The 25,655-nt window shown below is 50.8% G+C and overlaps 2 protein-coding genes across 2 annotated transcripts in view; one reads left to right on the top strand and one right to left on the bottom strand.

Moving 5' to 3' along the window:
* The window catches only part of RIMS4 (regulating synaptic membrane exocytosis 4), a 55,576-nt gene extending 38,507 nt beyond the window's left edge, over positions 1 to 17,069 (top strand). Inside the window, exons 3-6 of the mRNA XM_058036177.1 lie at positions 6,294 to 6,406; positions 7,031 to 7,132; positions 7,384 to 7,523; positions 9,393 to 17,069. Of these exons, the coding sequence (XP_057892160.1) occupies positions 6,294 to 6,406; positions 7,031 to 7,132; positions 7,384 to 7,523; positions 9,393 to 9,611 (574 nt within the window). The 3' untranslated portion in view covers positions 9,612 to 17,069. The remainder of the gene's footprint in view (positions 1 to 6,293; positions 6,407 to 7,030; positions 7,133 to 7,383; positions 7,524 to 9,392) is intronic.
* Positions 17,070 to 18,868: 1,799 nt separating this feature from the next.
* KCNK15 (potassium two pore domain channel subfamily K member 15) lies at positions 18,869 to 24,837 on the bottom strand. Its single transcript, XM_058036168.1, has 2 exons — positions 24,490 to 24,837; positions 18,869 to 21,197 (listed from the first exon to the last, which is right to left on the bottom strand). The coding sequence occupies exons 1-2, from the start codon at positions 24,770 to 24,772 to the stop codon at positions 20,284 to 20,286; spliced, it is 1,197 nt and encodes a 398-aa protein (XP_057892151.1). The 5' UTR covers positions 24,773 to 24,837; the 3' UTR covers positions 18,869 to 20,283.
* Between the last annotated feature and the right edge of the window lie 818 nt (positions 24,838 to 25,655).

Genomic DNA, 25,655 nt, shown 5'->3' with positions numbered 1-25,655 from the left:
GAGCACACAGCTTCTAAGATCCATAGAATGTAGAATATGCTGAGTTGGAAGGGACCCACGAGGATCCTCGAGTCCAACTCCTGGCCCTGCACAGGACACCCCAGGAATCCACCCTGTGCCTGAGAGCGGTGTCCAAACGCCTCTAGAACTCAGACAGGCTCAGGGCTGTGACCACTGCCCTGGGGAGCCTGCTCCAGTGCCCAACCACCCTCAGGGTGAAAATCCTTTCCCAATATCCAGTCTAACCCTGCCCTGACTCAGCTCTAAACCATTTCTTCAGGATCTGTCACAGGTCATCAGAAGGAAAAGATCACTACCTGCCCCTCTGCTTCCTTCCTGTCATGGGGACGTTGAAAACCACAATGAAGTCTCCCCTCAGTCTCCTCCAGAATGAGCAAGCCATGTTACCTCCAGTGTTTCCCCTCCAGTCCCATCAGCATCCTCGTGGCCTCTTTTGAATAATGTTCTCTAATAGTTCAATGTATTTTTTGTATTGTGGTGCCAAAACTGCCCCCAGGACTTGAGGTGAGGCTGCAGCAGAGCAGGGCAGGACAATCCTCTCCCTTGCTGGCAATGCTGTGTCTGATGCCCAGGACAGGACTGACCCTCCTGGCTGCCAGGGCACTGCTGATCATGTTCAACTTGCCATCAACCAGGACCCCCGGGTCCCTTTCCACGGTGCTGCTATCCAGCTTCTTGTTCCCCTGTCTGTATATACAGCCAGTCTTATTCTGCATATAAACATGTCACAAAAAGACAGAAGGGCTTTATGGCTCTGTCCTCTGTGCCATAAAGCCGGGCCGGTGGTTGGTGCCTGCTCTGCACGGCCCCGCAGGAGTGCGGGAACTGCGGCGCTGCCGTGGGCTGGTGTCTCCCTCTCGCGGCTGGCCCGGCTCCCTCCGTCGCTCGGTGTGTCCCTGCTGTCGCTAGGCGTGTCTCTGATGTCCCTGGCTCCGTCTGTCACTGGCTGTGTCCCTGCTGTCCCCGGCTCCCTGCTGTCCCCAGGTGTGTCCCTGCTGTCCTCGGCTCCCTGCTGTCCCCAGGTGTGTCCCTGCTGTCCCTAGGTGTGTCCCTGCTGTCCTTGGCTCTCTGGTGTCCCCAGGTGTGTCCCTGCTGTCCCCAGGTGTGTCCCCACTGCCATGCCTGCTCTTGTGCCGGGACAGTTCAGGCACAGCAATGGTTATTTGATGCTGGCTTGGTGTTTGCAGCCTGTGCTGAGCCTCGGTGGGAGCTGGTGCCTATGCAGCCAGGGTTAATCTTGCTGCAGGTTTCTGCTGTGTTGGTGGGCTCAGAGATCCCAGGATCAATAGTATCCAGTAATATTATTATTGCTAATATCCAGTGTTATCTTTCTGCTGTCCCTGCTCTGCCTCCTTGCCTACAGCTGAAGACTGTGGTCTGAGCATCCTCCAGCAAAATGTCCTTCATTTGTCCTTGACACGCAGGAGGCATTGCTGACCTCCCTGTGCTCTCCCTCTGCCTTCTGGCCAACAACAGCATTACATTCAACTTAGGACCAATTCCACAGCAAACCCATCATCTTTAACTCTGTTAAAATCATCCCCATTTGGCTGTGGCAGAGCAGAGCCTGTAAATCATGATTAGTGAAAGCAAAGGGCCAGGGAAGAGATAATTAATTTCACTTTGCTGTTCAAAGGCTGCGCTGCCCTTGCTCAGTGGAGGATTTGTGCCCTTTAGACAAAAGGCTGACAAGTGTCACCTGTTAATCTTCTCTGTGTGCAGCTCTTTGCAGCGTGAGATGGTCCTGTCACAGGGCCCTGCTGGCTCTGGCAGCTGCTATTTGCAAGTCAGCTGCAATGCTCTCCCTCTTTATTCCTCTGGCTATTTTTAGCATTTCTCTTTAGATGTAATGAAAAAAAGACATCTCATATCAGTGATAACCAGGTTGTGTGATTGTTCCCCTTAAGGGACAGACGTGTTGGGCAATGGGAGGGGCAGGGCTTTCCAGGATTGCTCCAGTGTGTGTGAAACATCTGCTGGCTGTCACCCAGGGTGGAGACACCGCTGTCACCTGCGGCAGATCCCTTCAGGAGCCTGTCTCCAGCACATCCAGCATGTAGTGGTTCTGCTGGAGAGCTGGTTTCTGCATCAAGGGCAGGTCAGAACAGCTTGATATGTGCAAAGGGCAGGCAGGAAAAGCCTGCTGAGCCTGCAGCATGTTCCAGAGTGGCAGGGAAGGGCTCTTGGGAGCATCAGGGCTGCATTTAAGGAGTTAAAAGAAGTCACAGTGCTCCCTAGAGCTCTTTTCCTCCCTGCTTTAACTGCAGGAAAAACAATTGAGGGAATGGGGAGAGCCTGTCTCAGCGATCTCACCATACATGTCCCCCTCACCTCACCATCCCAGCTTCTCTGAGCGTTTGACAGACAGCTCACCAAGCTGAATTTGAGCATCTGAAATTTAGTCTATTCGGCTGAATCTTTCCGCTTGGGTTTGATCCACATTCATACTAAATTTCTGCCGTTTTATTTTCCCCTTCCCTCTCCCCTCAAGGGAGAAGCAGTAGCTTTCTTGGAGATAGCTTATGATTTTTCCAGAGAGAAATTGTTTCCATTCCAGGGTTATTGGCAATACCCAAATATATGTCCAGGAATTGGTCAAAGCCAAGATTTAGAGCTGCTGCTTCTAGTGTCTAATAAAGCAGGACTGCAAAAGGTCAGCCTCTGTGCAACATAGCAGCCAGTTCCACCAGCTAATGGCATAATCCATTATAGAAGTAATTCCTATGTCTTCCCTTCCCAGTCAAATGTAACAACAGTGGGGAACATTAACTGTCTAATTTAATACTGAGTTTCTTATAGTGCTAGTAAACCCATTAACTAGGGCTGTTATCCAGACTGATTGAGTCTTGACCTTGCCCTGTGTTTTTAAGTGAGCTTTGCCATTCCCTTGGGATCAGCAGCTCCATTCAAGCAGCAGCTCCACTGCCCTCCTTGCAAGGCTCTGTGCTGGTGGCCCAGCCTGGGTGGCCCTGCAGCACTGTCCTGCCCTCTTGCTGTGGATTGCACTGCAGAGCATTCATCATTGCAAGGTCATCCAGAGCTCTGACTCCTGAATTTATGGAGGGTAACAGCAGCCTTTGCTTTGCTGTAAGCACTTCCAGTTGCCATTGGTTCACCTTTACCCCAACAGTCCTTGTTCTTGTGCTTTTTAACACTGTCCTTCATACTCTGCTGCTTTTTTCCTCTATATCATCGATGCAGGCTGCAGCATCAGCTGCTCTGTTAGCAGGTATTTTTGCTTTTTCCTGAGCTTCCCCAGCTGCTGGGCAGAGCCTTTGCTAGCAGCATTCATAGTTAGCATCACATAACAGCTTGGAAGGGACCTTAAATATCATCTGGTTCCAGCCCTGCTGCCATGGGCAGGGACATCTGCTAGAGCAGAGGAGGGATGGGCTGGTGTGAGAGCACAGGTGCCTCCTCTCACACAGGAATAGTGCAGAGCAGTGCTTGGCATCGGCCTTTGATGTGATTCTCCCTGGCAAGTAAGAGGAAATGGTTTATTGAATTGTTTTGAGTGTTCAGGGGCCAGAGGGGTTTCTGTGGGTGGTTTTCTCCCCCCTTTGTGTGTCCTCTGCAATAACATGGCTGAGTTTCCCCTAGAGAGGAATTGCTCCAAGACCTGGTTCTGGGTGTGCTGAGAACTCTCATAGCCCTCAGCTTCGCTCAATCCTGGGCTTCCCCTCCTCTGTCCTGGTCCTCAGCATCTTGCTAATTAGCCCAAGCATCTGTTCTGAGCACAGCAGTGAACATTTCCCTGAACAGCCATGAGTTGTCTTACCAGATTGTTATTTACGTGCTGGTTCAGGTCACACACTCCCCAGGGCAGGAGTGAGACCCGAGTTTGGCCCATTTGTCTTCCATGAGCTGAAGAGAATAAAGAAAACATTTACCTTCTGGCTGATGGTCCATTCATCTTGTGCTGCATCTTACGTCTTTGTCTGTCAGATCTTTCTTTTTCCTGCACTATTTTGAGTTCTCTAGGCACTAGTTTTCATCCTTTTTTGACTGTCTGTGTGCAGCCCAAAATGCCTGAGCCAGCAGGGTCACGGAGTCTCGCTGGTCCTCATGTGCACAGAACTCACTTCTTCCCTCCTTGTATGGGCAAATCACGAGCCTGATAAAGCCTGTCTGGCTCTGGGCTCCCTCTTCTCTGCTTCCCCCATGCCATGTCCCTGCAGATTTTCCAGCCCTGGGGCTCTCTCTCTCTCTCTGTGTGTGCACAGTTTATCCTGGGGAGCCACAAATCAGCAACTCTGCCCTGGTCCCAGGGATGGCTGCCATGGGGGGCTGACAGATGCCAGGTGGGTGGTGGGGCAGGAATTGTGTGCCCACAGGGAGCAGAGTGTGGTCCTGGACATTGAGGATGCACCTTGTGCTGGTAGGGAGTTGGTGTCACAGGAAGCTGAGAAAAATGCTAAGCCTTCTCTGCAACAAATGCCAAATAAATGCTGTTTCTGTTGTATCTCAAAATATCACCTGGAGTGTTTGGTGCAAACAGTGGATGCAGGGTGAAAGAAACACTGAACAGAGGAAAATACACCCAAGCAGAGCCCCTCCCAAGCCTGTCACCCAGGATGCTGAGACTCCCTCATCCCTTTGCACAAAGGTGACATTCGTGAAGAGCTCAAGGGCAGGTTTTTTCATGCTGATGGCTCAGCAGCTCTGCCTGCCCAGCAGCAATAACCAGGTTTCTCAAAGAGCCAGGTCAGACTAGAGGGGAGGTGCAGTATTCTGTGGAAAAGTTGGGCCATTTAATGCAGTGCCCCTGCCACAGGGAGCAAAGCCACCCCATGAACCCATGCTAGTGACATGTCCTCTTCAGTCCCCACGAGTGGTGAGCTGCTGAGGTGTGTGTGCTGGCATCCTCCTTCCCTGTCAGAATAAATAAATACTCCCATGGGGCTGAGAGCAGGTCTGCAAATAGCTGAAATCCCAACCTGAAATTAACACACTGCTGCTTGAATGGGGTTGGAAAATAATTCCTTTTCTTTTTAATGTCTTTTAAATGTAACTGGCTAGCAGGGGGGCACCAGCAAGGCTTTGTGGCTGACTCAGCTGTGTGACAGCCTGCCCACCCCGCAGGCAGGGCTGCTCTCTGCCGTCACTTGTACCCAACCTGCAGCCTCCTCACAGCTTCATTGTGAGAAAGGGATTTGGGGGACGGGGGCTGCATCACTCCCTGGCTAATTGCCCCCATTCAGGGAAGTTTGGAGAAGTGGAGGAGGTTTGTCATTGTGCCTGGCTTTGGCACGCAGCAGGCAGAGAGCAGCGCCCGGCACGGCAGCGTGGGTATCCCAGCACACAGCTCCTGACGTGGCTCAGCAGCTGTGTCATGGCTTGGCAGATGCCTGTGGGACAAATGTAGGTGTCAAATGCTGGCCTCAAGCCTCCTCCTTACCATTTCCAGCAGGTTCTTCTACAACCTCCGAAACAGCTGCGTAAATCAGGGTACAGCTGGGTAAATCTTCATTTGTATCAGTGTACCACCGAGTTTGACTCTTTTGTGTGGCTACACGCACATCCCAGTGCAGTGACCAGTACCTGTAGCTTGCCATGGGCCAACCTCAGTGCCTGGAGATGAGTTTTGGAGGCTCTGTCCTCCCAACAGCTTTTGTTTTGCTGTGGTGGCTGTGGCAGAGACACTGCTGGTGTTTGAGGATGTTGTCCTATTGCCACCCGTGTTCAGATCCTCTTTGTGGCTACAGTTGTGGAAGCAGATATGAAAACCACAGTGTGGGTAGGGTGGATGCTTCTGGTGTTGAGCAGGAGGAAATGAGACCCTCTAATCAAAAAGGAGATGTATTGCTCTGTGTGTGTGATAAATGGATGGGGAATTGAGTCCCAAGGGGATTGATGCTTGCCCTGCTCATCTCACTTTTAACTGCTGCTCTAGATGGATTATTTCCTCTGCAGAAATGAGGATTGGGAAGGAATGGCTACCAAGAGACATCCTATAAGCTATTCTAGCAATCTGTTACCTGGAGAGGTGACAGCCACATATGAGCCTGAGATAGCAGAGATTTTCCTTAGAGACAATTAGTTATAACTAAAGAAATATTGACCAGCTGGTGACTGCAGCCTTTATTGGGGTTTTGAACGAGGAAAGAGATTTTAAATGCATTCCATCTAACCAAACTGTGTGGAAACCATCGAGTTTTGCTCAAAAAAGACTCCATAGACGTCATTCATTTAGAAGATAAATCTGGTTCTTTAGTTACTGAGTTGCTTTAAAATGCAGATTAACCACTAGCCAAAATAATTTTCTCTTGCAGCTTGAATTTCAGTGGAGTCCATCTGGCATCTGCTGGGCAGTTTAGTGACTTCCTGGGGAGCATGGGCCCTGCACAGTTTGTTGGCCGTCAGACCTTGGCCACCACCTCGATGGGTAAGGAGCACAAAGGAGTTGGGTGGCTTTAACTGAGCCTTGAGCAGACAGCTCCTACAAAGCCACCTAATAATGTGTCCAGCATCTGCTGATCTAACACTGTCCTGCTCCATTTCTCTGTTAAATTGAGTGAGCTTGGCTGAAAGGTTTTGCTGACTGCAGCAAATGTGGCATTAGGAGGAGAGCAGCAGCTTTATGCTTTTCTCCCTGAGCTCTGAAAGGCACAGACTGAGTAAAATGCAGCTAAAATCCTGAAAATGCATCTTGTGGGGTTTTTCTTTCTCTAAGACCCATCAGGCTCTGTAAGAATTTTGTTATGGTCCACTATAATTGCATTTTCCAAAGCAGCTTGCAGTCCTAGGTTCTTCCGTTTGGGAGAGATGAGAAGCTTGCTGCCACAAAGAGTAGGAGGCAGAGCCACCAAAGCCATTTTAGAGGGCTCCCAGTGAAGTTTGCTGTAAAAAATGTGGCCTGGAATCGCTGTGGAGCTGCTCCAGAGTAATACAGGAGGAAATCAGGCACATACATGTGCAGGAGGGACATGAAGATTCTTTTTTAAAGATTTTTGTAACCCAAAGAGTATTATTTTGAAAGTCTTCTATATATTTTGACATTTTGGTTTAGGGGATGTGGAAATTGGCTTGCAAGAGCGAAATGGACAGCTTGAAGTGGATATCATTCAGGCTCGAGGACTGACACCAAAACCCGGCTCCAAAACACTGCCAGGTAGGATGTTTTGATCTCCTACAGCACCTCCCTGAGCCCCACCCTCCCACAATGCTTGTGAACCGGGAAAATTTGAATTTTTACTTGGCAGGACTAAGCAGCATATGCGTGGTACTGCAAACGAGGCTGCTTGGGCAAATCTTTTCCCTTCTGTAACTGCCTTCTTTAGAAACACCTGAGACATGCCACACTGTCTTTTCTAAAGTGAGCATGAAGATTTTCTTCATATTTGACCATGTTCTTTGTTCCAGCTGCTTACATCAAGGCTTACCTGCTAGAGAATGGCGTGTGCATTGCGAAAAAGAAGACAAAAGTGGCTCGCAAGTCACTGGACCCTTTGTACAATCAGGTGTTGCTGTTTGCTGAGAGTCCCCAGGGCAAAGTATTACAGGTAAGATGAGCAAGTCTCAGGTCTGCCCCTCTCTCTCTTCCACCTCTCATGGAAGGTACTGAGTCCTGTCATGCTGGTTAATTAACATAGATGAGAAAAAGCCAATGTTTGCATTGAACCAAATGCATTCATTATGAACTTAATAAAGGGAAAGGAATCCCTCTTTCTTCATACTCAAGCTGATGATTATTTGACACCTTGCCAGGTACCATGACTGCCTACCAGGAAATTATTGATTTTTAATTTTTTTTAATTCATTTTTTCCCACCCACTTAGGATGCAAAAATGATCTTGCAGCATGGGTTGCCTTCTATGCTCATACACATTCAGGGCACTCTGCTTTGCCATCACCCAATTACATATCTTACCTTTTTATACCTTTTCTGTTACTGCCATGTGTTTTCTGTCATACTCATATTTTCAACTCTGTACCTATGTTTCCAGAGCAAAGAGTGATTTGCATTGTTAAATCTTATAAAAATAATTTCCATCCAATAAAGCCTGGCTAAAATCTGTTTGTAATACTAATGTAATTAATCCTTGAGTTTCTATTCTTTACCTCCACTGGTGTCTAAATTGCCAGCTAACCTGCTGGACCCTTTTCTTCAGTAACTTCTACCTCATTTACCTTGATTAGGAGCATTTTCCCCTGATGCAACAAAACTGCATTTTTATGACTGGGAAATGGAGTGGGACCTGGCTTGGTCTGCTCTTGCCTTTCATGGGTTTCCTTACCTGCTGCCTTGCTGCCAGGAAAGGCACTTACTCCAAGAATAAATTGAGGAGCTTGGCTTTTTTTGCTAATGGACATGTCACCAAACCCTCTTTGTGCAGTGCCTTGCTCCATCTCCTGCTGAGATGTGAACTTTTGGTTTTTGATTGACATTCATTGTCTCTCCTACCTCATTTTACAGAAAACTGCAGTGTTATGGTTGTAAGGAGCTTAGGGAAAGAAGCTGTCAGGATTATCCAGAGATCACTAATTGTCATCATGACCCATCCTATTCATCCTCTCCTCCTCAGAGCACGGACTCACTCTGCAGTCAGTCGTCACCTTTGTCACGACAGGGCCACCTGGCCAGACCTCCAGCATGCCTAAGCCCATGACCCTCACTGCATTTGTTCTTCCACCCACTGGTCTCCATTGTGTCGTAAGTGTGACTCAGCTTTCCCTGCTCCTCTGCCAGCTCTGTCATTGCTCTTCCCCTGTGTCTGTGAGCTGTTCTTGGCCCTCTGTCCTGCTTGCCCTGCATGTCACTCACGTGTGCCCCTCGTGTCGTGTCGTGTCCCTGGCTCCTGCCCTTCTCCAGGTGAGTGGCCATGCCTCATCTCCATCTGCCCCATGGCACAAGCTCTGTATGCAGAAGTTAAAACATGCTCTTCTCCTCAAACTGTTGGCTTTTGCCCCAAGTTGTTGCCCACCTTTTTTTTTGTTGGTTTATTTTTCCAGATCAGGAGCTCCTCCTCCCCTTATCCTCCAGGCCACCTTTTGGTGTCCAAGGCCTGTTATATGGCAGGACCAGATTTTACCTGCAGGTGTTGGACTGCAGCCCTGAGGAGACTTCTTGCAGGTGCTGCCCCTGCCCAGCAGAATGGTGTCTTATCCACATCCACATTCACATTCACCTCTGCTCCATGGGAGAAAAAAAATCCAATAACATTAGGATTTGTAAACATGCTTAAAATAAAAAAGTAGTATCATCAGGCAGAGCTTTACGTTGCCTGTTGGTAGAGTAAATATTTCTGGTCATCTCAGGCTGTAGCAAAGCTCCAGAAAGTTGGATGAGTCGAAGGATTGGTCAGACTTGTGCTTCCCAAGGAAGTGTGAAAGTTGGAGGATTAACTGTGCTCCCCCTTCTTGTCCCTAAGGTGATAGTCTGGGGAAACTATGGACGCATGGAGCGCAAGCACTTCATGGGAGTGGCCAGGGTTCTCCTGGAAGAACTGGATTTGTCAACTTTAGCAATCGGCTGGTACAAGCTCTTCCCAACCTCCTCGATGGTAGATCCCACCACAGGCCCGCTCCTGCGCCAGTCCTCCCAGCTTTCCCTGGAGAGCACAGTGGGACCCTGCTGTGACAGGTCTTAGTGAGTAAGGAAGGGGGAACTGCTTTTGTTTTTTAAACATGCTGTCAAGGTTTTGTTTGCTGGAACTCTGACCTCAAGCGCAATGCATGTTCAATCAGTTCTTGTGGAGCTGGAAGAGGAGGATAACCCAGTGACCTTAGACAGAAGACGAGGGGGAGGGCACTGTGCCCTCTCCGTCCGAGGAGGAGGTGCCATGGGGCATGAGTCCTAGTTGTCAAATTAGACATACACCTCTTGTTTCACTTCTCTCGCTGTCATTCTTGGACCCTTGTTTCAGATCAATATTAACCCTGGAAAAGTTGCAGCATTCGAAAGAATTTGGGGGGAGTAAGGAATTGATTTCTCTTAGCTGTGCGTGTTAGAAATTTCTAATATGAATTCTTTCACAAGAAAGTACCTGAAAAATTTTGAGGTCATCATCTGGCCTAAAAAAGAGCAGGAACGGAAAGTTTAAGAGGAAGCGTTAGGTCTTTTTATAATGTCTTTCTTTCTGAGAGGAAGAAGAAGAAAAAAACCTGCAACTCTTTCTTTAGAATCAGTTCCCTGTCACTGAGTCATGTTAGCTGTAACACTGTCGTTGCTGTGTTTTCAAACTGTGCCAAATTACCAGCAAGTGTCTTTACTGCATTACGTGTCTAACACTGCTGATGAAGCATACTTGGTGGGAGAACAAGTAGCACCCACTTAGAGCAGACAGTTTAAACAGAGTTCGAGTTTAGCAGGCTAATTAACCACAATTTTGCTCACAAAAAAACCCCAAAACACTAGAAGTGGGAGCTGAACATCACACTTGCAGCTTGAGGTGTTTTGTATTGTCAGATAAGACATTCTGCAGTTTGCTGACTCCCTTACTTGTTGCTGTGCATCTTTCAGTCATGATGTCTTCTATCTCCTGCCTTTTTCCTTCATCTCCTTGGTACTGGTACATATCTGCTGGAGATGCTGCCCTTCCTTCCCAGACCTGAAACAGGACTGTTTGTTTTATTCTGCCATGGGAGAGGAAATGGGGGGTTCTGGGGGTGCACAAGAACAGAATCTCAGTTTGCCATCTGAGATAAAGGTGCTGGAGAGCCCACAACCTTCCCTGTGGAGAGAGGGGAGCTTTAGGCAGTCCTGGCACTACACAGGCATTGACAATTGTCCTGCAGGAGGAGACGTGATCCCCAAAGTACAGAGAGGAATGAGGAGAGTGAGGAATGTGATGGCACAGTGGTCACAGCACGCGTGTTCTGTTCATTAAATGAGTAAAGCACATTTGCTGAGCTGTGGCAGCTGCTGCCAGCAGAGCCATGTGCTGGAGGAAGTGCTCTGGAGCCTTCAGACACTTAAATTATCCAGAATCACAGAGAATCTCCAAAGATTTTCTGTTGATAGCTCTGTTTTGGCTAGGTTTTGTCTTAGTTCCTGAATGAGGATTTGATGACTGCTGTCCCAGAATAAACTTTTAGAGATGTTTTGCTTTGTGGTTTAAAAGTGAAGGTCCCGTGTCCCATGTAGGAATGAGCAGATTCTTGGCCTGTCATAGAGCATTTATTTCTGCATGTGGACCTCAGCTTTTTTAGAGTAAAAGCATGAGTGTTGAGTGGATGGTAAAAGCAGTTGCTTTTGGTCCTAGCTTGTCTATGGCATTTTAAATTATTTTGAGATAAATTACAGGATAGATGCAAAAATTATATAGGCCTTACAATAATCTGTAAAAAAATATATAATATAAAGGAGAGGGAAGGAGGACAAGGGACATAGAATGACTAATTTTTTGAGTCTTCAGTGGCAAAAGCCTCAACATTTCAGATAAATCTCTTAATTTCCTTGATCAAATATGTCTCTGGCCTCTCACTAATTATTTTTTCTAATGTATTAGACAATTTCTATATATTAGCTGAAGAAAGTTTGTTGCATGCTGGTCAAACTATGTTGTGGCGCTCTCTCTTTTATTTTTATTTTTAAAAAAGAAGCACATTTACTGTAATTCAAGTCAGCATCTTTTCCTCTTGGTATGTAGTGAGTACTAGGCAATATTGTACAATATGTGTATGAACTAGAATAGATTAGGTAGATTTAGTGGTTTGTAGCACTGGATCTTTTAATAACTATGACTTTAAAAGGACTGTGGGGAGCTCCAGGTACACACCAGACCTGGCAACAGGGCTTCTGTCTTAAGTTATGCCAGAAGCTTTGTATTGGTACTGAGTTTGGACATTATCTACCAGTAAGAGCTAAGTTAATCCTGAGTTTCCTGTGCCCAGTAAGACGAATGCAGCATTTTTGCAGTTTTTAATGGGGAGTAGGAGACTATAAATGCCAAAAATATTTCCCCAGAAAACTTTGTTTAACGACTGTCTGTCGAAAAGCTCAGTTCTGTGTGCCTGGCAGATGCAGCTTGTCTCTGTTTCCTGCCCCTCTGAAAGCTCTGCAGGCTCAGTGATGATCAATTTAGTTACCACAGGACTCCTTACACCGAGGACTATCTTCCGTCTGGTTTTAATCACGCTGAAGGGTCACTGTCAGGGTGAAATAAAGAAGTTATGGTTCTAGTTGTGTTGTTTTTGTTAACATCTCCAGTTCTGCCATTTGGAGGCAGTTTCACAGTCTGCTCCGTGCGATTTTCTTCTGCATTTTTGACGTGGTTGATTGTGGTCCAGTGCTTTTGTTTGACTCTCTCCAAGTCCTGTTTCTCCCCAGTGAGTGAACCCTGCAATCCCTGGCTGCCAAGCACAGCACAGTCACATGGACTGGCAAGTGCTTCCTTCACAAAGCAGACTCACAGGAGCCCTTCTGCAAGAGCCCACAGGACACACAGTGAGGCTGGGGGAGTTCCATGGTACCCTGCAGTTAAATTCTTGCTTCACCCATACACAATTCCTGCACTGGCCATGGGGTATTGGAGTTAAAAAAGAACTCTGCTAGTTGCCCATCGAATGAAGACTCCCAGTGTAGCATCCAAGACAAGTCTCAGGCTTGGAATAGCCTATGTTTATAAAGCCTAACCCAATTTTACCCAAAAAATTTGGCTGCCCAGTTTCTGTCTAAGGTGATATGGTGTGAGAGTTGGGATTACCAGTGTGGTTGTGTATAAAGCAGTGTTTTGCCATAGTGATGAGCAGCTGAAAACTGAATTTTTGTCCCCTTTGCAATCCCTGGCTGAGTCCTTTCCCGTGCCTGAGTTTTGCTGTTGGTTACAGCCAGGGAGGGAGAGAGGAAGAGCAGGAGACTTAAATAAAAGAACAAAAAGGTGTCACAGTATTTTTGGTTGGTGAGTGATTATGAGGGATGAGACTGAGGAGGGATAAATACCTGCCCAACTCAGGGGTGATTCTCTGTTCCTTGTGCATGAACTGCTACATTGTAAAGGTAATGGGAGCCTTGCTGGTCAAAAAACCCATGGAGAGCCAATCCCTGAATGTTACCTGCATTATGGAAAACAAAGAAATCTTGATGCTGAGAGCAGAATGATCTCTCCCCAGTGGGAATCCCCTGCACACAGGGAGAGCAGCCTTGCATGTGGCTTTGTCCTCTTTGTGCTCTGAGCAAAAAGCAGCCATGACCATGGTCCTGGTTTGTTCAGGAAAAGAAAATGTGATATTTTCCCAGTCTCCTGGTGTTTCTTTCCCTTTGCCCCAACACAGCTGGGATGGCCAAGGTCCTCACTCTGCAATTCCATCCATGGGTCCTCATCCTGCAGCTGGGGCTGCTGGAGCATCCCTTTGCACTGCAGGCACTGTGGGCAGGGTCAGGGCCAGCATTTCTTGGCCATGGATTGTTTCAAAGGACACTGCAGAATTATCTGCTTTGAGTGAAAATATATATTTATTGTTCCTAGCTACCAGATCCTTTATCATTGTACTGTTCTAAATTTGCAGGTCTTCTGGAGTATGAATATCACAAGTTCCTGTAAAGGAGCTGTTTTTAAGATGTTGAGGCAGTTAACAGAATCTCAACCTAGGCATGTTTAGTAATGTTTAGACAGCAAGACAACTTTTTTATGAGACTCATTTTAAGTTAGTTTATTACATGCTGTTGGTAATATTTTAAAACAGGAAAAATATTTTTCTTTAAAGACAAAATGATATGTATGTTTTTTAACAGGTAACATAATTTAGTGTTTTCAAAACTGTTTGATGTTCTTGGTATGAAGTTTACTCATTCTTTTGATTTCTATGTTCCTTGTTATATTTTATCAACTTTTTTCCAAAAGAAAAGAGGCATATGTAAATAAACACCAGAAAAGAGTCCTATAAGAAATTCTGTTCAAACTGGCCATAAAATTATTAGTAAATATTTGTTATTGTTCATTAACTCTCAGCTACTTTGTTGAAAGAATAGATGTTGTATTTTCAAGATGAGAACTACTTAGCTAGTTTTGTCATAATCCTGTACTCTGTATAAAAATCTTTTTATAAACAAAGTCTAATAGGCTACCAAGCAATAATATATTCCATTGGGTGTGCACAGATTGTGACTTGCAGGCTGTAGTACATATTGTTGATACAGTTTATAATTGTCTTCAATCTGAACAACATCACTTTTGAAAAAGATCCATATTAACTTTGATTGTAAAAAAACAAAGACCGGGCTGTTGCCCTGTGAGATATATTCATTCTATAGATTCTCTGTGAGTGTCTGTGCCCATCGACATGAGATCTCTCTTAGGTGAAGAAAGAAACAGCTGTAGGTGACTTCATACTACAGAGGTAAAAAATAGTTTCAGTATACACTTCATGACTGTTTCAATCTCCTGTTTTTCTTAGGCTATCTAGTATTTGTAACTTGACGAGAATGGATCCCACTGCCATTGTAGCCCTGATAAAGCAAAAAAGCCTTTGCACTCTGGGGCCACTTGAGTTCTGCCTGACAGCTGCCTAATTTTCCTCAAGATACCTGGGGCAGGCTAAAGGGAGGGGTTTTTTTCAGAGCAGCAGGTTGGGCTGCTCTTCTTTGAAGGCTCTGTGGGTTATTTTGTCCATTTCATAGGTGGTATTTGTCCATTTTGTTAGAAAATTCCACCCAAGGCAGAGAGGTTGCACCTTTGCAGGGGATCAGGGGGGACCAAGGTGTAAAACAGGCACAGGCTGCTCTGTGCCTTGCTTCAGAAATTTGCTAGTGCTGGGCTCTCTGATTTTTTTAAAGTGACAGGATCAGGATACTGAATTTTAAGTCAGCTCCATCATTGATGCAGTGATAGAATAAAAGAGCTTCAAAACAGCATCCCAGTCCATTGCCTGTGGATTCCTCCCAGCATTTCCCAAGGACAAGTGTCCATGTTGTTCTCAAGATTGCCAGGCTGCTGGCTGTGCAGGCAGCAGGTCCCAGTGATGCTGGGAGCCCCAAGGAATGCTGGAAGAGTTCCTGTTTTTTGTGAAATGCTTTGAAAAGAGACAGAGATGTGTGTGAATGCAAAGTGCCATCAGTAGGGGAGTCCAGGGCCTATTGTCACCTGGAGGGAGCATCTAGAATGAAATTGCAGCTGCCAGATTTGAGGCAAGCATTTGGAAATGAGAATGATCAGTGAAAAGAGGATGATCAGTGAAAAGAGGATGATCAGTGAAAGGATTTTTACCCCAGTGCACACCTGCCAGGGTGTGTGTCTGTGAACACGGTGATTCCACAGGGAGTTTGCAAGTGATTAGGTGTTCTCAGAATGTGGCTTCAGCTCTCACTGCCAGACTCCTCTGCTCAGTGGCCGCGTCCCAGTCACCGCCAGGCAGCCTCAGATCCATCCCCAGCTGCTCACCCAGGACAGCAGCATCACACTCACCCTGGGGAACCTCCACTCTTCCCACAGTACAGGCACCCTCTGCCCTCCCTTGCCCGTGGTAGCTGCTTTTATCCTGGTGGAGGAGAGGAACTGGGGAGTTTCTTTGTAGCATTTGGTTCTTTGCACTTTAGTGGCTGAAACAGAAGGACCTTGCACCAGCCCTTTCCAGAGCACCAGCAAACAGAGGCAGTGACCCCAGGACTTTCCCTTTGTGACTTTCCAGTGGCTAAAATGGCAACCAAAGCAGTCCAGCTTGGCCAGGTGCATGGACAGCCTTGGCATTTACTCTGGGTGTGTTACACGGGCTGAGCCCCCTGTGCAGGGGCAGGGAAGGGCTGTGTCTGGCAGAGAGGCTGTGTGGGCACACACTGAGCCCAGGCACCTGTGAGCTCCACTCACTGAGCCATGGTGGCAGCAGAACCAACCAAGAGAATGACTGAGGCACACCTTGCTGAAGACATCCCACAAGCTCTTCAGGAGCTGGATTTTGTGGTTGCTTGGGCACCAAATGTTAGGATATCTGCCCATGGGGACTCCAGGTCTCACTAAATGCCAGCCTGGAGCTTCAAATCCTTCAGCAGTTTTTTTCTTTGAGGTGTTGCTTCTGACCCAGTGCTTGCACGCTGGTCTCTTCTTTGGTGATTCCATCCTCTTGACCTGGAGCTGGTTTTAGCTTTGGAGCCAGGGAAAGTGAGGTTTGGAGGGTGAATCTTAAGGCATGTTCCCCTAGCCTCACCACACTGGGATTGTCTTCCTCCTGCTCCCTGCCTGGTGAAAGGGCATCCTGGGGATGCAGTGCCTCCCTGAGACCCCTCACGCAGCACTGCCATGGCCTGCCACCCACCAGGGATGCCCATGTCCTGCCAATGTATTCAAACTGCTCCCTTTCCCATCCTTGGAAGGAGCCAGGGCTCCTCTGCAGGGCTGGGCAGCCCAGGCAGGCAGGGTGTGCCATGCCTGACAGCCAGGAGAGGACAGGGAGCTGCCTCTGGGCTGGGAGAAGGGAGCTCCCAGTGAGCTTTCCTCTGCCTTCCCTTTGCTTTCCCCAGCACCCTCTGCTCCCTCCATGGGTCCCCACTGCCCTCTGGACTCGAGGCCTTATCCCAGCCCGAGGGGGCTGAGGCTGCCCACACATCCCTGCACTGACACATCCATCCCCCACGGTGTGGCAGAGCTGGCCTCTGCTCAGGGATGGATCAGCCATCCCCTGCCCATCCCTGCCCCTGCCCCGCTGCCAGGGCCTGGCCACTGCAGGGAAATCTGCTTTCACAGGTTCAACCTTTTTACTTCATTACTCCTCCACAAAACCCAGTGACTTTGCGGGCACACTGCAACACTCCTCTTGCTTTTCCCTAGGAGTGGGGGCAGCTGAGATCTGCTCTTTTTGGCCTCTGCAACCCTCTCCAAAACTTTCTGGAGGTTTTTACCATCATTTGGTGGGGTGTAATCTCTGTGGAGCCAGAGGGAGCACAGGCAATGGAGCTGGCAGCCTGCTAGCCCAGGTGGCTTGGAGGTGCCTGGGCTGCCTTGGGTGGAAGGTGGGACACTGGCCACTCGTCTGTAGTCAGGAGAGGATTCTGCTATACTTTTTTCCTGTCTGTAGGTTTTATCCAGACAATATGTAATGAATAAGTGATTTACAATTCAGTGTTAAGCTAATGAAAACGTTGATAATGGTGATAATAAAACCTTTTTTTTTTCCTATGGTGTGTTGGAGGTTTTCTGTGGAGTGTGTCAGCTCTCTCTCTTGTCACCACTGTTATCTTCAACCTGGGATTTCAGCTGGACCCTTCCTTCTCCTTGTGCCTGTAGGGAATGAGAGCAGCTCAGCCTGGTGTGTCCAGTGCTCTGTGGAAGAGCTGTCACCCTGGCTCCCTCAATCAGCCCCTGCTTCAAACCTGCATTTCCCTGAGCCACTTCTGGATGTAATTTGGCCACGGACATCTCCAGGCACAGAGCTAAGCTTGCTCCTGCTTGTGCTCTGCTCACCACCCCAGTCTAAAGCTCCTGCTGTTTTCTTTTCATGACCCTTCATGGTCAGCCCTGGCCACTCCAGGGTGATTTTGAAACCCTGGAGGTGAAGACTCTACTGGCAGAAAAAAGCCACTCCTGGCCCAGGCTGTTGGGAGCATCCAGGGTGGGTGCAGGGGAGCCTGGGGACCCCAGGGAAGGACCCTCAGATGTTACTGGGTGTGCAGCTGTGCCTGGATGACCTGGAGCTGTGAGCCCTTGGGTGGGAATTGTCTGGGGGATGCTGCTGGAGGGGTCTGTGGAGGAGGTGGTGGTGCTGACAATGGGCACCGTTCTCTGGGCAGCTGCTGCAAGTCCTTGTCCTGTGGGAATGAGGGATCACAAAGCCATAGTTCACTAAGGATTTCTTAAAAGGTGTTTGTCATGCCTCCAAATCCCTCTGCAGGTCACCAGGGTGAGACCAAGGGGCAGCTTCTCACCTGCCCCAGCTACAGTCCCTGGGGGAGCAGTGATGGAAGGGGAGGAGGAAGAGGAAGAGGAGGAGGAGGGTTTCTCCAGAGTGTCAGGGGGCAGCCCAGCATCTCCCACCCTCAGACCACCCCCAGCTTCCCAAGCAGGATGGGGCTCAGGCTGTCACTGAGCAGCCAAGCAGTGCTGCCTGGAAGCTCAGGCCACATGGGAGCAGCAGCTACAGGCAGCTGCTGTCACCTCACCACCAGCACTGCCCTCCAGGCTGTGGAGGCCATACCACCAGCCCTGCTGCCTCTGCTTGGCTGCATCGTGGGCTTTGGGACACAACCACGGAGCCACTGAGCTCGGGCAGTGCCCTGCTGGATCCAGAGGGAGAGTGCAAGGCTGGCTCAGCCTCTGGGGTCAGCTTTTCTCCTGCTTCAGCTCCACCAGAGGTGGATCTCACCAAGGCAATACCACACAGGTGACTTGAGCAGGAATCAAGAACCTGCTTCTTTCCACAGCTGTGGGTGAGGGTGAGAGGTGGCCACTGGGAGGATGTACAAGGCTCAGCGTGGAAAGAGGGAGGGATTTCCCATCTGCTCAGCTCTGATGGCAAAGGGCAGCACAGCAACAGCCAAACCTTGGGCTGAAATCCATGGGGAGAGTGGGGGAGATGGGACGTGGCAACAAAAGGGCTGAGCTGGTGGGATCAGCGTGAAGTGACACGCTGAGGAGCTGAGAGGCCAATGAAAACCTCATTTTTAAGCCCGTTTTCCACACTCACAGCCTGCTTTGTTCCCCCCTCCTCCCCCTTTCCCTTTAAACCAAGGCTCCCCCAGCTGGGGCAGGTCTGGGCTCACTGCTGCAAATGAGGCAGTGGTTGGACCTTGCAGCCCCTGGAATGGCGCCCACCCAAAGGGCCTGGGGAATACCCAGGTGAAGGTGTCACAGACCAGCCCCTGGTGGCAGCCCAGCAGCACCTGCATCCTGCTCTCTGCCTGAGTGCCCACAGGGATTTGGGGTTTGGGGCTTGGACACATCCCTTTGCTCGTCCTTGTGACAAATAATCAAGCACCACATGATGGATTCACCTTTTATTAAGCTGCCACCCAGAACAAAAGGAGGAGAGAGCAAAGCCTGCCCTGAGACCTTTGCAACGCTGGCAACTCTGCATGCTTTCCCCACCAGGAAAAGGGGCTGTTTCTCCACAAAAACCCCCTCAGAGGGTATTTGAAATAGAACTGAGAGTTAAAATGTCTATTATTGGAGGGAAAAAAAATCAATAGAGCTCCTACCACTGTCAGAGCCCTGCTTTCATGCAGATGAGACAGGATAAAGGCCACGCTGGGGTCACCAGCTGGAAAGAGCTGCCCAGGTGTGGCTGTGCAGGTACCACATCCCACACGGGGATGAACGAGGAGATGGGACACCCCCACCTCAGATAACCCCAGCAGCAGCAAGCACAAACCCACGGGCTCACAGGGACTGGGAGGAGGTGAGGAGCCAGCACAGCTGCTGGGCTGCCAGCTGGAGGAAAGGTGGGGAAGGAATGAAGGGGTGATTTTAGCTAAGAAAAAAAAATCTGCTTAGGACCAAGCTGTTAGCAGGTGACTGCAGTTCAGGAGGCTCTCCTTGGGGCTGCCCTCAGTACAGCCTGGGCTCAGCATGGAGGGGAGCTGGGGCTGGGCTGGGCTGGACTGGAGGAGTTCCGCTTCCCCTGGGAATGGGGCACACTGTCCCTCCAGCCATTTCAGCCAGGAGGATCTAGCCATGGTGGGGAGGTGTAAGAGACAAGGTGTGCTGGTGGGCAAGTGGGTGAGTGCATGGGCCTCCAGCTTCCAAAAGCACTGAGCCAGCCACAAACCTGAGCTCAGACCCAAAGGGCTGCTCACAGGAGGTGAAGTTCCTCCATGAAGCTGTCCCCATGTGCTGAGCTTCAGGACTGCAGCCCATTCCCTCCTGCCCACCCATCAGCTGCAATCCTACTCTGTGCCACTGACTTAGCTGCACCTGGGGCCAGGGGACAACTTGGTACTCCCCAGCCTTGCAAGGCTTGCTCACACACACTTTGCTTTTGACACTGTCAGCAAATGCAGCCCAGCCCATGGAGCAAGAGTCATGTGGCAGCAGGCACAGGCAAGGCTCAGCAGGGTGGGAGGGCAGCAATGCAGCCTTTGGGGAGCAGGGAGGTGGGACAGCAAAGCTGCAGCTCACTGGGGTGGGAGGGGGGGGAATTCACATTGGGGTGTGAGGAGGGGGCTCTTGCCAGTCCCAAATGTTTTCCTCCCTACTTGGGAGGAAAAAAACAAAGAAAAACTAACAATGTCACTCAGTGCCTGCAAAAAAGGAATCATTATTTCCCAACAGGATTTAGAGGCTCCTGCTGGGGGCAGGGAGAGGAACAGAAGAAATGAGTAAGAAGAACCTGACATCTCTGTTCTTAATTTATCAGCATGGTAAGACTGGAGCACTGAGTGTGGCTCAGCACACGCTCCTAGATGGATCTCCTCCGCAGCCGGGGGTGCTGCCGGCAGCGGGGGCTGCTGGAGGACAAAGTGCTCCCCGGGGAAGAGCCGGTCTGCCCCCGCGTGCTCAGGGACACCTCGTCGATTTTGTAGGAAATGGAGTTGTAGTACACGGGGTTGGTGTGGCAGCTCAGGGTCTCGGGGTGGGAGGGCGCCGGGCTGCCGCACACCTGGGGCCTGTAGCACAGGCAGGTGCAGAAGGACGGCACCTCGGCCGCAGACACGGCCGACTGCCGCCGCTGCCTCTCGGCCTCCTCCTGCACCAGCGGGATCAGGTTCATCTGGCTCGTCCTGTCCTCTGCGGGGAGAAAAATGGCGTTGCTGCTGCGGCTGTCCTCTTTGGGCTTGAGGTGGATGTTGTTGCGGGCTCTCCTGAGCGAGGCTCGCTCCTCGGCGTCGCGCCGCTCGTCCTCCGAGTTCATGGTGAGGAAGCGCAGCACCACCAGGTTGAGGAAGGCGCCGATGACCGTCAGGCCCACCAGGATGTACATGAAGCTGAAAGCCACGTACGGGGGCTTCTTCTGCAAAGCCTCGTTCTTCTGCAGAGCCACAAAGTCTCCAAAGCCAATAGTGGTCAAGGTGATGAAGCAGTAGTAGTAGGCGTGGAAGAAAGTCCAGCCCTCGAAATAAGAGAAGGCTGCGGCGCCGATGCACAGGGTGCCCATGCAGGACAGAAAGCCCACCAGGACCATGTTCTCCATGGACACATGGGTTGTCCTCATGCCCAGACACTTCTTGATCTTCTTGAGCAGCAGCCTCACGACGGTGTTCATGCGCTCCCCCAGGCTCTGGAACATGACCAGCGTCAGGGGGATGCCCAGGATGGCGTAGAACATGCAGAAGACTTTGCCAGCATCTGTGCCTGGAGCAGCGTGTCCATAACCTGTCAAGGACACAGGGAAGAGGAAAGGTGGCATCAGACCCTCACTGGGGTTTCCATCAAGGCTGCCCTGTGAACAAGAGGAGCAGTAGAAAAATGGAACTGGGGGAAGAATGGAACTCAATAACAGATCTGTAGGCAATGCTAATGGGGCCATGGATGCCCATCCTTTGGGATGATGGCACATTTGTGTAGGCAGAACCTCATTTGACCCCTAAAGAGAGAAGGTACCCTCCTGATAGCCCCCAGTGTCACAGAGGCCAAGAGAAGGCCTAGAGCTGGACTGGGGTCTGCAAGCCTCCTGCAGCTCATGAATAATTCAGAGACCAGGATGCTGTGCCAGGTGTGCAGGGTAACCTGAACCCCACAGCGAGGGGGAACAGAGGCTGTGCAAGATGCTGAGACCAACAGGGCCAGATCACCCTGTGGGGAGAAACACACCCAGCCAGGACCATCCACAGCTGCCCTTGCAGGGGCATTGCCACCTCCCTTGTCACCTCCTCCTCCTCCTCCCAAGCCATCCAGTGTCACAAACATTTGAGTCTCATCTCTATGAGCACTTGCTGTGTGCAACCCTGCACCCCTGTGCTATAGGGACAGTCCCCACAGGAGCAGCTGAGTCTGGAAGGACTTCTGCAGACCCATTCCAGATTTACTCCAGTGTGACTAAAACTCAGACCTAAAGCACCACTGGCCTGTTGGGGAGGAGGGGCTGTGCTGGTTTAGATGCAGGGTAGGGAGCATTTATGCCACTACAGCCCTGTCAGCCCTTTTCCTGGGGACAAGGAGCTCCAGGACAACGAGGTTCTCCTTGAACGCCTTCTGAGATTTAATTTCTCCACCTTGGCCCAAGTTTCAGAGCTGTGACTCAAGGACACACACAATTACACTGTGAGGCACACTGAGGTATTCACTGCATGTTCCAGGCTCCAGTGATTCCGTGCCCACCTCAATTACAGCAGCTTAGCAGAAATTGGTGGCCCCTGACCTCAGAATGAGTAACAAAATCAGAGCAAGGGAGTCACGTGGCGTGGGGAGTAACAGCATCCAAAGGCATCCAAAGGCATCTGAGCCTTTCTTTTGAGTCACTTCTACAAGAAACTACCAGGGTCTGAAACTTCCCTTCTGAAAGTGCCTGCAGAACAGTGCCAGCTCCTTCCTGCGCTACTGCCAGGCCTGCCACAAACAGCTATTTGTATTTTCACTTTCTGCAGGAATGTGTGTGACTTTTGCATGGGGAGCATGGGGAAAAACACCCTCTTGTTACCCCACAGTCTTAAGTGGTGACTTGGCTTCACCTCAGTCCTTGCTGCCCGTGGATTTCCAGGATACTTGGGGAAGGTGTTGCACCCACTGATGGAAGGACCAGAGGAGGATAACCATGTTATCCTGGGCTCCTGAGCACACCTCCTGCTCCAGGAAACTCCTGCATGGGACAGGGCTGAGGGGCTGAGGACAGCATTGTCCTTCACCATGCTGTGCTCACAAGTGCCAGCAGGCAGCAAGGGACCAGCTTCTAATTGCTCTCTCTGTTCACAAATTCACACAACAAAAAATGATGGATTTAATGCCTGCATGCCACATTTCATGAAATAGAGAGCAGGCGGGAGACTGCAGTGGCAAAACCTCCCAGTCAGATCCAAGCTTAATAACTGAGTGCAATCACCAGGTCCCAGGCTACAAGATAATACAATGACAGCAATGAGGATGTAAAGATAATGATCCACAAGAGCAGTAAGTGGAAAAACAATTGTTATACCCTGAGAGACCATTGAAGGAGTGTTTGACTGATGGTTTTGAAATGACAAAGGGAATTAGAAAGAGTAAACACAGATACAACAACATTAAAACTGAGATTTGGAGCACAGCCCAATATAAAGAGATCTAACATGTCAGTGATTGAGAAATACGGCACCTGGGCTCAAATTATTTATCACAGGGGGTGTGTGATAAGCACAGCCATTGTTTGTCACAGCCAACAGGAAAATCATGTAAATGAAGCTATAACCTGTCAGGTGATGATGGGGAATTTTGCTGAAGCTGTTCATCTTCCCCTCCTGCTGGGGTCTGACCTGAGCCATGCCCTGAGCCCACCGTGGTTTGCTGACCATGTGTGTTCCCAGCTGCACAAACCCCACACCACACCCCATGGGAGCACAGGCAAGATACCTGTCCCTCTTCCACCTCTTGTCCTCTGGTAACACAGTGCAGCTCATCCCATCAACCCTTGTCCTGAGGGATGATGCTTCCAGCTACCAGAGGTATTTCAACCATCCCAAGCCCTTTGGGAAGGCTGAAGTCCTGTCCTGAAGAACAGGAGGAGGCTGCTGGCTGTGCCAGGGCAGGATTTGGCCTCAGATTCCTGCCTCCGAAACACATCTGCTGAAATTCCAGCACAGGCAGCGACACGAGCACAGGATCCCTGTCTACCCCCACGGGATGCCAAGGGTGCATGAATTAATCAAAGTGGATTCATTAAACAATGCTCAACTCCCTTGTGACTAATCTCACCTCAATTAAGGCAACCCTCATTCAATTTAGTTTCATCCTCTTGCAAAATTGAAGCGGACAAACCAAGGCACTGGGCTCTAGTATGGATAAGTGGGTCTACAGAGGAGTTTAATGTGATTCAATCACTCCCCTCCAGGCTGATACCCATGTCTCTGCAGGGTTCTGTGCAGGCAGAGCAGCAGGCACTGGCTCGTGGCTCTCTTGGCTCCGTGAAGCAGATCTCACACAGCCAAACACCCAGAGTTCTGAGCCAGCAAAGAAGCCAACAATTCTTGCCCAGCTCTTCACGCAGCTCACTGGCTAGAGCCAGCACAGGGGACAGACACGGCCCCTGCCTCTGCCCTCCCACACCGCTGCCAACTTTGGCAGCTCCTGCTCCAAAGGTTCCTGCAGGAGCTCCCCAGGCTGCTGCCTCCCTGGGACAATGTCGTGTCTTCAGCCCCAGCCACGGCAGCACCCCCAGCACAGGGTGGCCCCAGCCTGCCCATGGGTCTCCTCGCCCACCATGGGCACTGGGGTCCCACAGGGTCAGAGATGTCCCAGCCTTGCAAGGGTGACACCTGCCTCTGCCGAGCAGGCACCCCCAGCCTGCCCTGGAGCTCCCGGGGTACTGAGGCGTGGGGCTGGAGAAGGATGGGGCACGGGGACATGGAGGGACATGGGATGCAGGGGCGTGGGGATGGAGGGACACGGGAGGCAGCGATGGAGGCACACGGGGTGCAGAGGTTCAGCGATGAAGGGAGGCAGGGATGCCGGGCGCGCCGGCCGGGCTGCCCGCACTCACCGATGGTGGTGATGACCGTGATGGCGAAGTAGAAGGAGCCGGCGAACTTCCACTGGCGGCCGGCGCGGTGCGGCTCGGCCTGCAGCACCAGCCGCTCCAGCTCCCGGTAATCGTCGGCGGAGAAGCGGTACTTCCTCCGCAGCTCCCCGCGCTTCTGCTCCAGCAGCCGCTTGCGGCCGCTCTCCGCCTCCGACTCCAGCGCATCGAAGACCGCGGCGCCCACCAGCAGGTAGGAGAAGATGCAGAGGATGAGCGCGGCCGTGCGCAGGTTCTGCCGCTTCATGGCGAGGGGCGGCCGCCGCGCTCAGCCCGGGCTCCGCATGGCCCCACTGCCGCTGCCGCCCCCCGCCCGCCCCCCGCGCAGCCCCGCACCGCCCCCCGCGCACCGAGCGCGCACCGAGCCCGGGCACCGCGCACCGCCCGCGCAGCCCCGCACCGCGCACCGCCCCCCGCGCACCGAGCGCGCACGGCTCAACCCGCGCCGCGCACCGAACCCGGGCACCGCGCAGCGCCTCCTGCCTGCCCCGGGCACCGGCTCCGCCTGCCCCGGCTCCTGCCTGCCCCGGGCACCGACTTCTCCTGCCCCGGCAGTGGCTCCTGCCTGCCCCGGGCATCGGCTCCCGTCTGCCCCGGGCATCGGCTCCTGCGGGCTCCAGCTCGCATGCACACCTAGGCTGGCTCTGGTGTGCCCCGAGCCCTCCCAGCCTGGCAGCCCCGGGCAGAGCCTGGTTGCAGGTGAGCCCTAGCGAGGCCACGGTTCATTCTCGTGCCAGTGACAGCAGTAACATCCCCGTCCCCGAAGCTGCCCCTGGATGCTCCCAGGCTGGAGGAGTTTCTTGTGCCTACACCCTCTCGGCTTGCCCTCTCGAAAGCAAGGGCTTTGGGGCTGTGTGGCTGTTGCCAAGTACCCTGTGGTGTCACCCCTGTGCTATCATCCCTGTGCTATCATCCCTGTGCTATCACCCCTGCATGGCCAGCCCTGGTTCCTGCTGCTCTGCCCAGCTCTGGGCTGCTTCACACCCATGGTGCTGAGAAACACTGAGGTGTTACCTGTGTAATCCATTTGTGTTACCTGTGCAATCTATCTGTGTTATCTATCTGTGCTGTGTTATCTATCTGTGCTATCTGTGTTATCTGTATTATCTATCTGTGCTATCTGTGTTATC

This window comes from Melospiza georgiana, chromosome 17, assembly GCF_028018845.1.
Source record: "Melospiza georgiana isolate bMelGeo1 chromosome 17, bMelGeo1.pri, whole genome shotgun sequence".
Lineage (NCBI taxonomy): Eukaryota > Metazoa > Chordata > Aves > Passeriformes > Passerellidae > Melospiza > Melospiza georgiana.
The sequence above is the reverse complement of the archived record's forward strand: the minus strand, read 5'-3'. Positions and strand labels throughout refer to the sequence as shown.

Coding starts and splice junctions, on each gene's coding strand:
- KCNK15 (XM_058036168.1), bottom strand. CDS start 24,772: ATGAAGCGGCAGAACCTGCGCACGGCCGCGCTCATCCTCTGCATCTTC. Junction 21,198..24,489: donor CACGGTCATCACCACCATCG/GTGAGTGCGGGC, acceptor TGTCCTTGACAG/GTTATGGACACGCTGCTCCA.